A 15,615-nucleotide genomic window follows, 5' to 3' on the forward strand; every position below is an offset into this window, starting at 1 on the left:
TTTTTTGAGTGAATTCACCTGTATGCCCCCGGAAGGTTCTAGATAATAATAAACTGCCATCTCGGAACCTCTTTCTGCCTCCGTCCATGACAACCAGTGGTGTAACTAGTGGACCGAGAGCCCAAGGGTGTTGGGCTTTTATTATATAGTATTTGTATGATTTTTAAAATTTAAGTAATTAGCCACCTCTGGAGATTTAATAAAAATATTATTATTGCACACCCTAAAGTAAACAAGATTTTGGAATGAAGTGCTATTATTTGCCGGAATTTTTGAACAATTAATCTGCCTCATTTCCTCCACATGAAGGACAGCACTATAAAAATGCTTGTGAATTGGAACGACATCATCTCTTGAGTGAAACAATCCAATGCAATACTGGTAGGCCAGGGCATCACATTCTGTGCAGTTTAATTCATTGGTACTACCTTTATGTATTTCACATATCTCAAATAATAACAATGTCTTCAACGTAAACTTTGAAAGCCATTTATGCATGCCATCATTGTTTTGTTCGACTATGTTTTTACCGTTCAAAAAATAAAATAAAAAGCATTCAAGTAAAAATAAAATAAAAGTTGGAAATATTTTTCTTATGTTAAAAAGAAAATACCAATATTTTCATGACAATGTGGTAATAAAGATTTTTATCATACCAAGATATTATAATTTAAAAATACTTAAACACATTTTTATTTTTTTTTTCTGAACATGAAAGTATGAACTGGCAACATATTTACACCACCAAACTACAATAAAATGACTATTTTCAGCGGACTGGATCCACTGCAAATACTTATTTTTTGTTGCAAAAAGTTATTATTTGTGATGGTTTTGATATAGATTTTGGTTGGTACGTTTACTCGAGTAACAAAAAGTTTGTGTAGCCACAAATGTTGTAGCAAAAAGTCGAATTTTTTTTGTTACGATTTTTTTTACGCGACAAAAAGTCGAATTCTTTTTGTATCGATTCATTGTTGTAACAAATAATATGGTACAAGCATTTTCTTACGGTTACAATATATTTTTGCATCATTTTGTGTTACAGTTACTTGTTCATGACAAAAGTTAAAAGTTTGTTTGTGCGAAGCGTCATAATAAACAATACGTTGTGAATATTTTCTGACATGCAACAAAAAGAAAAATCTTTACAAAAAATTGATCACTTGTTTGTTAATGTAATGCCCCGATTTCGGAATGTATAAAATAATATTATTATGGCAAATAAATATTTTTATAATATTTTGAGATTAAGAAATTAATATTCTGGAATAAATCTTATTCCTATTTTATATATTGATTATGATTGAAAAGACTGTTAAACGGATAAATATCGATACGAATAAATATAAAATATAATATATAATTTAATAATATAATATAATAAATAAATAAAGAAGATAAAGATGTTTATAATAATAATAATAATAATAACGTTAATACTAATATAATATAAGATAATAAATAATAATAATAATAATATAATATAATATAAATATATTTATTAAGGAAAAAAAAAACAAGCAAACCTTACCTCGAAGAAACGAGGGAATCGCCAGGGAGAAAGAATTAAAAGTAAGGAGAAAGAAGAAAAAGAAAGAAAAAGTTTTAGTCGTCAATTTCGATTCTGACTTCGGTATTGTATTTCTTGTTATACGTAGAATTTAATTATGGATTTTAATATGAATTTAGATATTGAAGAAATTAAATCCGAAATTCTTCAAAAACTGGATAGTTGGCTATTTAATCAACGAATTTCTTTAGCTAATAGCCTATTCGTAGTCCTAGCATTATATTCTGAGAATTTCATATCGATCCGAGCCGAATTGAAAACGGCAGTGTACTGCACCTGCTTGTTTATTCATATCGTTAAGTATTTTTTATTTAATAATCAGGCGATATAAATATTATAAGGTATAAGAATTTTATAGCTAGAATATCGTAATCTACTAAATATAAAAGTTTGAAACCCAACGAGCTAATTATAGAAATTAGCTTTTGAATAAGCAGGTAGCTCCTATGAATAAGCATATAGCTCAGCTGATTTGAGTAAATAATGGGCAGATGTACGTTGGAAGAGATTTGGGTAAGATTGCGAAAGTTATGGAGTGTCGATAAGATGTAAGCAGTAAGGAATTAAATCTAATTTTAAGAAATTAGGTATGCATGTTGTATGAGATTCTGAGTAATATGTTAATGTGATATTATGTGAATCATTTTGTCAGGGCATGTATATATTTATATATATGTGTGCGTATGCATGTGGGAGACATTGCGGTTTATGATATTTGATATACGTATTTGATCGCGTAGGTGAATTTATGAAAATGAGGATGGGTAAGCTGTCTCACCAGCCATTTTCGGTAAATTTACTTATTTGACATGATGTACACATATTGCACGGTTTATCGGATATGATTTATGGATCTATCGTCTAGTCTCCGTTACGGTAGTGCTAGGCGAGGGCATCATCTGGGGTTAGGATATTCGACCCCGATGTACCGTAACACTTTGGCGATAGTGGACGATAGTAGTCGGACAACTGGGTGACTTAGTCGCACGGTCATTCAAGATTACACCCATTGTAGTTGAGACGTATTTGGTCTAATCATTCGTGTTCGGTGTTGTTCCACTCATTGGGCTGGCCACTGGTGAGGTCTACCGGTAGTTTAGGATCATTTGCCAAACTCCAAACGTGATCCCGTTAGGGCGCGCGAGGAGGAGTAGAGTTTCCGGGTTTCCCTTGGGTGATTCCAGGTTGCACGGATTCTACTACATTACACGGGATAGGGCTAGTCAATGGGGGTCCTATCTTCGCTATCACAAACTATGGGGCGTCTTGTGGTTAATGACGACAACGTCGGCTATCCATGTATTGATTGTGGGAGTCGTATGGTGGGGATATGGGAGTGACCGGAAGACTGTTATATTATTATGGGTTTATTAGGTCCTTCCTTGAGACGAGGATTTTCCGGCTATTTATTGATGATGGTCTAGTGAGCTTGTTATTACGGGGCCGAGGGTATTCCGGCTGCTCACTTAGACAGATGCAGTGAGCCTATTATTATGGAGCCGAGGTTATTCCGGCTGCTCACTTCAGCAGATGTATATATATATGTGCATGTGCAGTGTTGTCGAGTTTGATATCTTTGTTGCATCATTTCACTATTGGCATGGCATGACACGTATTTTATGATTGACGAGAATTAGACTTTATTTTAAAAAGGTATGATATGGCATATTTCATGCTAGTTCTTAAAATGGATTTAATTCTAGACTTCATTTAAGAAAAATATTTGTTTCAGGTATGCATGGCACATCCGAGACAGGGGACGTCTCGGGATATAGAAAGACGGGCTGAGTGAGTGAACTTACGTTTATTGTATTATATATAAATTTTGAACTGGAAAAACCTCTTGTTAAGGGGTGTGTTTTGTAAATATTTATAAATCAGATTTTGTTATATAATAATGCTCTTTTATGACTAATTTTAGCCTTAACACTGTATTGTGGGGCCTGAAGTAGGAGATGACGGCCTCATGATGTAGTGTGGCGGTAGAATTTCCAGTATGAGCCAACTGGGGGTGTTACAGTTAAAATAATATTTTGTTACGACTTGAAGAGACAATTGTAACAATTTTCACAACAATATATATTTCGTGACAATAAACATACAACCCTTTTATTCCCCTATTCCCCACAAAATCCATCATAAAACCTATAATCTAAGGAATCCATAGAAAATTACTCTAACAATCGTGCCAACTTCGAACAGAAGGACTACATAAAAGGCAAACAAGCCAAAGTTATATACTTATTCGCAAAATAATCTAGTAAGCCCTAGAGACATCATAATAACGCAAGCCTTGTTCAATTCAATATAGTAAAAACAAGTAAGGCATCAGTCCAGATTCAACATATAAACAGAGGTGTGGATGCTCATGAAATGTCAAAAATACGGCGGAGGAACTCAGTTGTGGCGCTGCAATAAATAAGTAGGTTATGTAAGTATTTAATTGTGAAATGAATAAATTACTACAAAAAATAAACCTTCAATATAAATTACATACATCTTTGTATGTCTACTCGATGTGATCAATATTGACTATCTCACCAAAGGTACGTACTCCAACAATTGTTGGCAGAATAATTGAGGTCTCCGGAACCGTGGTAGCCATTACAAAGACTTTAATTGCTAGCATATCACCTACATATATAGAAAAAAAAAACATATAAAATTATGAATGTAATCTATCATTTCAACAAACAATTTACAAATAAAAAATAATAATAAGAAAAACAATCGATAGTATTTAACACATAACAAAGATGGTCGCATATGTTTCACAAATGATGGCAAAAGAGAAGAATTTTCCTTGACTTAACAAGAACTGCAAGTCAATAATATGAAAACATCTATAACTAGACGCCATACAAAAAAAATCGCATCATCTAGTAATAATCCAAGACTCACCTAAGTCTCAAGTCTCTAAAATAATAATATTAAAATCATGACACATTTATGGAATATGCATAATTGAAATGAACATGCATTCACGAACACGCGCAATATCAATGAAACCCAAGATCCACCAACAAGACTGCTTAGGAAACACTATACAACAACCAAAAGCACGGCATAGGATGCACCGAATAACACTGCATTACGTTTAATATCCAAACACAACCTACTGAACTGATAAATTCTCAATGAAACAAATTATGAAAAAACTAAAACAATCCTAGAAAGCAACCAGAAATCAAACACACTAAACAAATGGTAACAAAAATAAATTTAAATGCAGTAGATAAATATGTGTCCGGCCCAACAATTATACAAACAACAAGTACGCTTTAAATATAATGCAAACACTTAAAAATTCATACCTATTATGTATTAAATTACGATAACAAACCTGGAAGAGGGGCGGATAACATGATCCTCTCAACAATATATTCTTCCAAGCCACGGGACATCAAAAGAACACGAGACCCGACCTACATCAGAGTGTTTGCAACTATCAGAACATTCTTATAGGCTAATAAAGTATAAGAAAAATATAATGCTAATTTACTGAATTTAGAAATTATGTTAAAACCCTGTGTTAACTAACCGTCAGTGGTTCATGGACCTCGGTACCCGGTGTCTCTAACCCTCTTTGGGTGCGGCTAATTAATCAAGTCGCTAGTAGATTGGCGGGATTCATTCCATATAATTTACATAGAGATATTGTTGCTTCCTTACTGGGGCTCGTTTTGATGCTTCACCGGGAGAGTTCATCCAAGTAAACAACTCGGTATGCATGTTTCTAACCTCAACCATGAAAGCCCTCAACTCAACAAGGCCCTTCTTACGTTCGTCTACAAGCTTTTGTACATCTTGACTATCGGTGATGCCCGTTGACTTATTGTATGGGTGGGCAGAGTTGGCCGCACTATCAATAGAGTTGAACCACTATAATTGTCAGATTGTCATGAACTTCAATTAACTCCTTTAAAGATAATAAATGAGGAATGCATTGCTTACATAAGTTGTTAGTGAAAAGCAGACAATTAGTTCAAAATTCTGAAGATCATTCAACTAAAATTATTTTGAATCAAATCTGAATGTTTTCTAGCATTCTATCACATCTAGACATTCTAAGATTTTAACGATAAGGAATTGGTTGTGAAAAAGTTATTAATCTCGAAAATGAATGTTGTTTTAGCATTAGATGTACTTCATGCTCACAATATAAATATAGATAAAGAGTGTAAAGCTTTTAAAAACACATACAAGATTTGAATCCATTCACACATAAAATCTAATGTCTTAGATATCATCTTTTCAAATCCAAACACAAATTTAAATTTTAATTAATGCCGAAGACATAAAAGCTAACATCTCAGAATTCAAAAAACACATTAATAACTTTGAAATAATTCACAAAATATACAGCATTGATTCCATTCTAGCCTTATTGGTATCATAATAGAATCAAATTCAAGGATACATATATATTTTGTTTATAGGGTCTTTTCTTTTTCGGTAAGAAATGATAAATAACCAATTGTGAGTTTGTAACCGTAGATAAATACTCACCTCATCACTCGATGCCTGAGCTTTTAAGTTTTGAACAATCTTTGGCCACCCTAACAACGTAACCTGCAAGTCAACATTCAGATTATTCAGTTCCCAATGGAAGATTAGTAATATGTATAGTCTACAGTCAACATGCAGAGGATATCAAAAGTCTATCATACTCGGGAGATTTTCTCAATTAAACGGAACCATGAAAGAAACAGCCGTAACACTATAAGCGCGCCATAATAAACACTATAGCTTACTTTTTCCTTTGTGGAACCTTTAACCACTTCAATCAACAGCGGCAAGCACCTAGAAGTAGCCAAGTACTCAACAAAAGGCTCGTAGTAGGACAGGAGCCATACACAAAGGCAGTTTTCGTAGAGAAGCTGTTCTCAATATATGTGAAAGTTATCAAGTCACAGGAAGAAGATATTAATCCAAAAGATTTCCAAACCTCTGTTTAGTTTCAAATGTTAATTTCATCGATACTTATGTATGATTTACTTTATACTTCCTATAAATAAAAGACGATGGCACAAATCTAACATGGTTTCGAATGTAGAGCAAAGAAGTAAAAGAAAAATAGAAAAGATTAGGACATATGGCTACACCTGCCCTCGGCCTTGCTCTCGAATAGAATTCTGTAAAATCTGCTCACTAGGACATATAGATAAGAATCTTAATTATCCATGTATAGAAATAATTATTAGCTAAAACTTAAAAGGGAGATTGATATTCACCTCCTCATCAGCTCGATTGCCCGCCATTGAATACAAAACAAGGAATATGTCAAATCATTAAGACCAAAAGTACAGGTTCTCTATGCAGCATAATGTTAATACCTGTGCCTCTCGACAACCTCAGGATACTCTTGCTGTATATTCTCTCTTAAGGTCTGGTCTATAAATGAAAAGGGAATTGAGAAATGTAGCCATTGTAGCAAAGCAAACAGCTAATCTACCTGGAAATGATCACACATGCATCCCGTCTTTGAACTTCTTCTCTAAAGCCCTGCATTCAAATACTTCAATTATTTTATCAGATATATATTGAGAACGAAATGGGTACCAATGGTGCACAGATTGGATCATTTAATAATATGAATCAAGTTTTTATGACAAAAAAAAATTAAATAAAATAACAATTCACAAACAAAAATGATCAATCGACTCATCAATCAATCTGTTTCCTTAAAAAAAAAAAAAAAAACTGTAACTCAACACATACATTTATACTCAACCTCTACCACGCAAGGACTGGCTCAAGTCGGCATTCTTGGGCTGGTGGATGATCTTTTCAAATATATCTTTCGTCTTTGCGTGCTGGACCATCTCTCGAAGAATCTTGTCCTCGATCTCCGGCATCGGCTGCTTTGATATATCCTTCTCGTTCGAAGAAGAGCAGAAGACTAATTCTGATAGCCGCTCTTTCTCAGCTTGCCGGCAATATTTGTCCACCTCAAGCGTTCCAGCAGTCATTAGATGGTAGGAATGGACAAACTTCTTTTGCCCAATCCTATAAGCCCGAGAAATTGCCTGCTGTTCGACTGAAGGATTCCAGACGACGTCCAGCAGAATGACCCTGGAAGCCCCGACCAGGCTTATGCCCTCAGAGCAGCAGCTCGTCGATGCCAGCAAGATCTTCGAATCATTTTCTGGATCGTTGAATGCGTCGATCACTCTCTGGCGTTGCTTCTTCGGTAGCCTTCCTTCCAGCTTCAGAATTTCCTTACCAGCGTTCCACTGGAAGGTCGCAGCCATATGGTCTTTGATCAGCTCCAAGGGCGGAAGGTTCAGGCAGAAGATGAGTACTTTTTCTTTCAGCGTCATACAGAGGCGGACAAACTCGAGGATGAACTTTGTTTTCACTCCTTCAAAAGGATTGAGCTTTGATGCCTCGACTGCTTGCATATCAATTCCATCCGTGGGCACTTGCGACTTGAATTTTTGGATGAGGTAAGGATGAATAGATACCAAAGAAAATCCATGTTCGTTCGTAATTATTCTCTTTAACCGTTCCCCTTCCAATATGTCGATCAGCTTCTTCTGCAGTCTGGTCAGTTTAAGGAGGATGACAGAGTCTCTTAATCTGGGGAGATTCTTTTGCAGGATAGTTCCCTTGTGCACATGCACAAACGGCGACATGGAGACTTTAAGCCTCTCCACTGCACGATTGACTGCTTCAGGAAGCAAAGCAGGCCGAGAGCTATGGGTTTTCTTATCTGAATGAAGAATCTCAGCAAATGTCCGATCCTGCATAATCTCTTCTGCCGCTGTCGGCCTTACGATCTTGACGGTGTTGAACAGCTCTGTGAAGTTGTTTTGGAACGGCGTCCCTGACAATATGATACGTTTGTCTGTCTTGACCTGAACCAGTGAAGCCCAAATCTTAGTCCTTTCCTTACGAGGAGTATGGCCTTCATCAAGAATCACTACTCCAGGCATCTCAAGAAGTGTCGACCTCAGAAATCCCGCCTCACCTGCATTTGCTTCCTCGTCCTTCTGCGCCGTTAGCTTCTCAAACAGATTGTAGCTCATCCCCAAAAGGCCTCCCCCTCTCTTCCACGAATATATTTTTACCATTCTGATTGCCTCTGTATCCCGACATCTGATCTTTGCCCCATTAAAGAGATGGTCCGCAGCCGCCCTCTCGTCGCCAGTGAATGCCGGATTGTTCAGGTTGTGGAAATGAAAACCGGCATTCCACTTTCTTAACTCGGCTTCCCAGGTACCAAGTATTGTGGCTGGGACGACGATCATCGGCAGGCAGTTTGGAAACATCTTTAGATATGTCTCGAGGAACACAAGGGTCAGACGTGTCTTTCCGGTCCCTGGTGCATGAGAAATGATGCATCTGCCCACTCCGGGTAGATTTGAGTTCTTTAAGTCGGCAATATCAGTACTGCCTGCTAAGTTCCTCCAGGGGAACTCAAATCCTTCTCGTTGGTGCTTGTACAGAGTTTCTCGTACACCAGCTTTGATACCCCAACCCGAGCCTCTAGTCCGGCAGCTTACTTCAGCTGCATCTGCTACTGGGAGAGTCATGGCGCCGAGATTCAGACGCTCCCCTTTCTCCTGCTTCTTCTTCTTTCCCGGCACACGATGTGTTTTGATTACCTGCAGGAGGAAGAAAAAGAAGCTGTATAAAAGGGGGTAGCTGCACAAATTTTAAATCAACATGAAAATACACTGACCTACTTTCAGATAACAGATTAGTGCAGAACTAGGGAGAATAGATAACTTAAGAAAGAAACCGATATATACTTACCCAGGAAGGAATTATATCCCTCGGATGAATAGCTACATGTTGACAGTAGATACAATAAAGTCCTTGATCATCTGCTAATGTCAATTCATGAAGCCCTCGAGCACATCTGCGGTCTTGGGTGTCTTCCTCCTCATCCACTGGAACCACCTGCAAGTCATGAACAGATTGTTAGTTATTATATCGCTTTCTGAATATTAATAATAAAAATAGTGGTGAATTAGTACTCAATCCGTGTCGAATCTGTTCTTGTCTATTGTTTGAATATATATATAGATATTAATATGCACAAGTGTTGAATTTGATTGACTTACCTCATGGCTGGTAGTTGTTCCCATCTCCTCCACAGCCAAGTCAAAGTTCATGTCATCGAACAAGTCCTCCATTTCCTTGGCTACCTCAGCTTCTCGCTGTTCCTCTTCAGTCAGGGGCACGACATCCTCTTCAAACCTGAACTTCTTCGGAAGAGCAGGGTAGTCTTCACCTTCACCGGTATGCATTGTCCCAGACTGTGGTCGGAAAATGGATTCTTCTAGAAACTTGGAGATGTCGAATCGTTTTGGCTTCATCTTCTTCGCTTTGGCCCCCGTCATGAACTTCGTCATCTCCTCGAGCCAATAGGGCATGTCATCTTCATTACGGCTGTTCTTGCTAATCCGTGGAGCTTTGCCACGCTGTGCTTTTGACACTGAGACTGCACCCCCCAGCTCCAATCTGTGTTCTTCGACCTCACAGATTTCTGACAGCCTCCTCTGCTTCGTTTTCCTCTGAGGAGAGTTCACTGCAGCCTTCCGTTTTGGAGTTCCCATTCTGCGCTGCACAGTCACGCTGTCCTCTGGAGTGTCGACTCTTTTACCATTGTTCACTTTTTTCCTCTTCCTCAGAGTGAAGTCTTCATCAGAAGACAGTTCACACATCTCACCCACAACATAAATTGACGACAGGTGTGTATTGATTCTCCTTGTTGATCTAACCTGACGTCCAATGCCATCATCAGCAATGCCTACTTCTTCAGTGGAATCCATCGAATTGGAGGGCCTATCCGCACTGCTGCTGCTGATAGTATCCCCTGAATCGCCCTCCAAATTGTCTATTTCATGGCGTTCTTCAAGGGGAACTATCGTATTGGAGAGGCTGTCGGCATTGTCCTCGTTGGAGAGGCAATCTAGTTCAGAGACTGTACACTCCTCGCCAAAAATTCGAGCATAAGTTTGAGCTCGACTCCTCAAATGCTCCAAAACTTCTTCCAACTCTTCTTTAGAAGGCTGCATTTTGCACTTTTCCGTCCCTGAAAAAAGAAATGCAAATATTAGACTGCCTTATTTTCAAATGTTAGAATTTTCTTAAGTCACCCATTACCTTCTAGATCATCCCTCTCTTCAAAGCTATCGAAACAAGCTTTGTGCACCTACAAAAGATAAAGGCAATTTTTGGTAAGAAGACGATTGTAGTTCTTGAAATTGAAGAAGTATAGCTTCAAGATCGATATACTTACCCACGATCTCAAAACCTGGCATGCATCAAGCTCCACGTGACCACAGGACGTACAAATCAATCCTTGGCAACCCCTATAGGACAGGTTATGGTTCCCGTCGGTGCATCCATCAACCTGCAAACCATAGAAATTCAATTTGAGTATAGAAGAAAAGATTACGAGTGCATATTTAGTGCAGATATTGTTCACGGGAGGCCTTCAATAATGAATGGGAAAATAGAATTATTGGCACCTTATAGTCAAATCCGGTTGAAGTGGGAAGATCATCGCCCGTTTCAGGTTGGTCATCACTTCCATTCGTGTCAAGAACATGACCCCTTGTTGGTTTTTTTTAGGAATTAGAAGGAGAAAAAATTGAGAAACTGAAACTTGATCTTATTGTTTATTCGCTTGAGGAGAGGCTATATAAATAGCAATAAAAACTTAATCACCAAAAATAGTCCACAAATTTAAAAAAAACTGAAACATAAATAAAATAAAGTTGACGCAGCAGATTAAAGCACGATTTTAACACTCCTCCTTGCTTTGAATGCTGCAAACTTCAAGTCTCTCTATAAGAAACTCAAATTTGCTTCTTGATAAAGGCTTTGTTAGTATGTCAGCTAACTGCAGATCAGTTTTGCAATACTTTAAGCCAACCAAGCCTTCTTTCTGAACTTCCCTAAGAAAGAACAATTTGATCTGGAAATGCTTGGTTTTTCCATGAAAGACAGGATTATGAGAAATTGAAATTGCAGCCTGATTATCCACAAAAATGTTGATGCTTTTGTCTTGTTTCAAATTCAGATTTTCCAACACCTTTTTTAGCCAAAGTGCTTGATTTACAACTGCATTAGCGGCTATAAATTCTGCTTCTGCTATAGATTGAGCCACCGTATCCTACTTTTTGGAGCACCATGAGAATATTCCTAAACCAAGCTCAAGACAATAGCGAAAACTTGATTCCATGACTAAGTGTTTCTTTTACATATCTAAGGACACGCTTAGCAACCATAAGATGAGTGTCAGTTGGACAGTTCAAAAATCTGGATAGAAGGCTCACAGTGTACAAAATATCAGGCCTTGTAGCTGTCAAATACATCAAGCAACCCACCAAGCTTCTATAGAATGTTTCATCAACCTGTTCAGCTCCATCTTCTTTCTTCAGCTTTTCCTTTTGAGGCATTGGAGTGCATACACTTTTGCATTCATCCATTCTAAATTTCTTTAGAATTTCCCTTGCATATTTTTCTTGATAAATGAACACTCCATTGTTTTGCTTTATTTCCATTGCTAGGAAGTAAGTCATTTCCCCCAAATCTGTCATCTCAAATACTTTATTCATATCTTCCTTGAACTTCCTTACAAGTTCTTCATTGCTACCTGTTACTAACATATCATCTACATATAATGAAATAATAATGAAATTGATTTCATCACCTTTTATGTAGAGTGTAGCTTCATTGACACTTTTCTTAAACCCCAATTGCAAGAAGTTCCACTGTACTAAGCTCTTGGAGTTTGTTTTAGGCCATACAAAGCCTTCTTTAGCAAGTACACATCATCTTCTTGCCCTTTCACAATAAACCCTTCGGGTTGTTCAACAAAAATCTCCTCCTCCAAGAGACCATTTAAGAAGGCTGATTTAACATCGAGTTGATAAACTTTCCAGCCCTTCTGTGCAGCTATTGCAAGCAATAATCTGATAGTGTCCAGCCTCGCAACAGGAGCAAAAGTGTCAAAAAAATCAACACTAGAAATCTGAGCATACCCTTTCACAACAAGCCTAGCTTTATGCTTGTTTATTGAGCCATCAGGATTCAACTTTGTACGGTACACCCATTTCACTCCAATTACTTTTCTATCAGCTGGCCTTTTCACTAATATCCATGTTTGGTTTTTATTAATCATCATGATTTCATCTTCCATTGCAGAGGTCCATTTTGGATCATTTTTTGCTTCCCAGAAATCTGTAGGTTAAAAAACAGCTACATTGCATCTTTCATAAATATTAGATAATTATCTTATACCTCTAATAGGGGGGTCGTCAATTAACTCATCTTCTTTGAGTTCCATTGATGGGGCTGGATCAGGAACCAAGGTAATTTGTTGCTTTTCATTCCAATCCCATGAATCATCTTCCATGAAATGCACATCTTTGCTTATTAGAATTTTCTTACTATGTGGTTGGAAAACTCTATAAGCCTTTGAGATTGTGCTATAACCGATGAAAATTCCTGCTTCTGCTCTTTTATCCAGCTTATCCCTTCTGTTTTGTGGAACATAAACAAAAAAGGGACAACTAAATACTTTGAGATTTTTTAAGAAAGATTTGAATCCATACCAAACTTCATGTGGAGTCTTGTCAGCTAAAGCTTTCACAGACAGCTTGTTAAGGAGAAATACAGTGGTATGGTCTGCTTCTACCCAATATTCCTTCGGAAAATTCTTCTCAAACATTAAGCATCTAGCCATCTCCATTATGGTACGATTTTTTCTCTCACTGACTCCATTTTGTTGTGGTGTGTATGGAGCAGTGAGCTGGTGTTCAATTCCAGCCTCTTCACAGAAAATATTAAATTTATTGGAAGTATACTCTTTGCCATTATCTGATCTCAAGCTCCGAATTTTGCAACCATTTTGTGTTTCAATCCATTGTTTGAATTTTAGAAACACACCAGCTACTCCAGACTTGTATATGTGGAAATAGATCCAGCAAAATCTAGAATAATCATCAATGAAGATCAAGAAATACCTACTTCCATTTAGTGATGGAGTTTTGTGAGGTCTGGCTAAATATGTGTGTATCATCTGTAGCTTCTCAGTAGCTCTCCAAGTGGCTTTCTTGAAAGGAAGTCGTGATTGTTTTCCCAATTAACAAATTTTGCAATCTAAAATTTCAGATTCAAGATTAGGAAGACCTTGAGCCAAATCCTTTGCCTTCAAATTCAGCACTGCTTTGTGGTTGAAATGTCCAAGCCTTTTCTGCCAAACTTCTGCATTTAATATTTTAGCAAAAAAGGCATTTTGCTCCTCCCCCAAAGGATCAAGTGCAAAGCTTTTTCCATCCATTTTTACTTTGAAGACATCATTACCTTTTGCATCCCTTATTTGACAATAATTATCTTCAAATATCACCTTGAAACCATTATGAATCAACTGCGCAACACTCAACAGATTTTGGTTGAGCTTTGGTACATACAATACATTATGTATAAACCTTGTACGTAAGGTGGTTTCAATCGCCACAGTCCCTTTTCCTTCAGATGCAATATGTTCTCCATTGCCAACCTTCACCACCGAAACTACAGTAGTATCCAATTTCTTAAAGAGATCTCGATCAAATGTCATGTGGTTGGTACAAACACTATCGATGAGCCACTTTTCACTCGAATGGCATGTTGAGAAACAAGAGGCAACAAAGAGCTGCTCTTGTTCTTCATCGGTTGTTTGAGCTGCATTCATGTGTTGAGTGTCACTTTTGCAGATTTTCTGATGATGACCCTTTCTGTTGCACTTCTCTCACTTTTGATCTGGTCGTTTCCAACACTTGAAAGGTGGATGCCCTTTCTTTCCACAATGATTGCAAGGGGGAAATTCAGACGGCTGGTCTGGCCGTTTCCAGCACTTGAAGGGTGGATGTCCCTTCCTTCCACAATGTTTGCAAGGAGGAAAATTAGGCTTTGTACCCTTTAGTGTACTGTGAGAATCAAAATTTGAGTTTCCTTTCTTAGCTTGAGTACTCTGATTTTTTGCAACTAATGCCCCTTCAACTGATTCTTCAGATCTCATCAACCTTCTTTGCTCTTGTGATTGCAATGCTTGCGTCAATTCTATCAAGCTCATTCTTGGCATATCTTTAGTATTTTCAAGTGAAGATATAGTGGCTTCAAACCTTTCAGGAACAGTTACTATAATTTTTTGAACTATTCGGGAATCTGAAAGTTGAGAACCAAAAAGTCTTACTTTGTTTGCAATTACGAGCAATCGGTTAGAGTACTCTTTCATAGTTTCAGATTCCTTCATCCTTTGAAGCTCAAACTCTCTCAAAAGGTTCATAACTTTCATTCCTTTGATCCTTTCATCTCTTTCGTATTCCTTCTTAAAAAATTCCCAGACTTCATAGGCTGATTTCAATGTCATGATTTTGACAAAAATTTCTTGTGAGACAGCGGAAAAGAGTGTTGCCTTTGCCTTTGACTTTCTTGTTTTCTTCTGGGTGTGATTCCGGATTTGCGCCATAGTTGGATTTTCAGGTAGTTGAGGAACTTCGTAGTCCTCTTCTACTACTTCCCATAAATCATTTGACTCCAAATGAGCCTGTATATGTGCAGCCAAGATTTGGTATCCTTCCCCGTTGAACACTAGCGGTGCCCGCGCAGTGAAGGTAACTTCTGAATCCATAGTGACTTCGAGTCGATCAAAGGTCCCTTAAGAAGTAAGCTCTGATACCAGATTTTTGGTTTATTTTAGGAATTAGAAGGAGAAAAAAATTGAGAAACTGAAACTTGATCTTATTGTTTATTCGCTTGAGGAGAGGCTATATAAATAGCAATAAAAACTGAATCACCAACTACTTCCTAAAAGCTAGGAACAACCCTAACTAAGTTATTTGAAATAGTCCACAAATTTAAAAAAACTGAAACATAAATAAAATAAATAAAATAAAGTTGACGCAGCAGATTAAAGCACGATTTTAACACCTCTCTCCATTTCAGAATCTGCAACAATGTTGGAGAAATCATCGCGTTACATTTTTTTGTTCCCATGAAGTTTTTACCGATAAAAAGGAAAGAAAGAGGGCAAATAT

The 15,615-nt window shown here is 37.3% G+C and overlaps 1 protein-coding gene across 1 annotated transcript; it reads right to left on the reverse strand.

Moving 5' to 3' along the window:
* Positions 1 to 14,327: 14,327 nt before the first annotated feature.
* On the reverse strand, positions 14,328 to 15,209 carry LOC127257620 (uncharacterized). Its single transcript, XM_051284057.1, has one exon. The coding sequence runs from the start codon at positions 15,207 to 15,209 to the stop codon at positions 14,328 to 14,330; it is 882 nt and encodes a 293-aa protein (XP_051140014.1).
* Between the last annotated feature and the right edge of the window lie 406 nt (positions 15,210 to 15,615).

The sequence above is a fragment of the Andrographis paniculata genome, unplaced genomic scaffold, assembly GCF_009805555.1.
Source record: "Andrographis paniculata isolate CXL003 unplaced genomic scaffold, ASM980555v1 Contig58END, whole genome shotgun sequence".
Lineage (NCBI taxonomy): Eukaryota > Viridiplantae > Streptophyta > Magnoliopsida > Lamiales > Acanthaceae > Andrographis > Andrographis paniculata.

Excerpts from the sequence above, each read along its gene's own strand:
- LOC127257620 (XM_051284057.1), bottom strand. The coding sequence starts at position 15,209 with ATGGATTCAGAAGTTACCTTCACTGCGCGGGCACCGCTAGTGTTCAAC.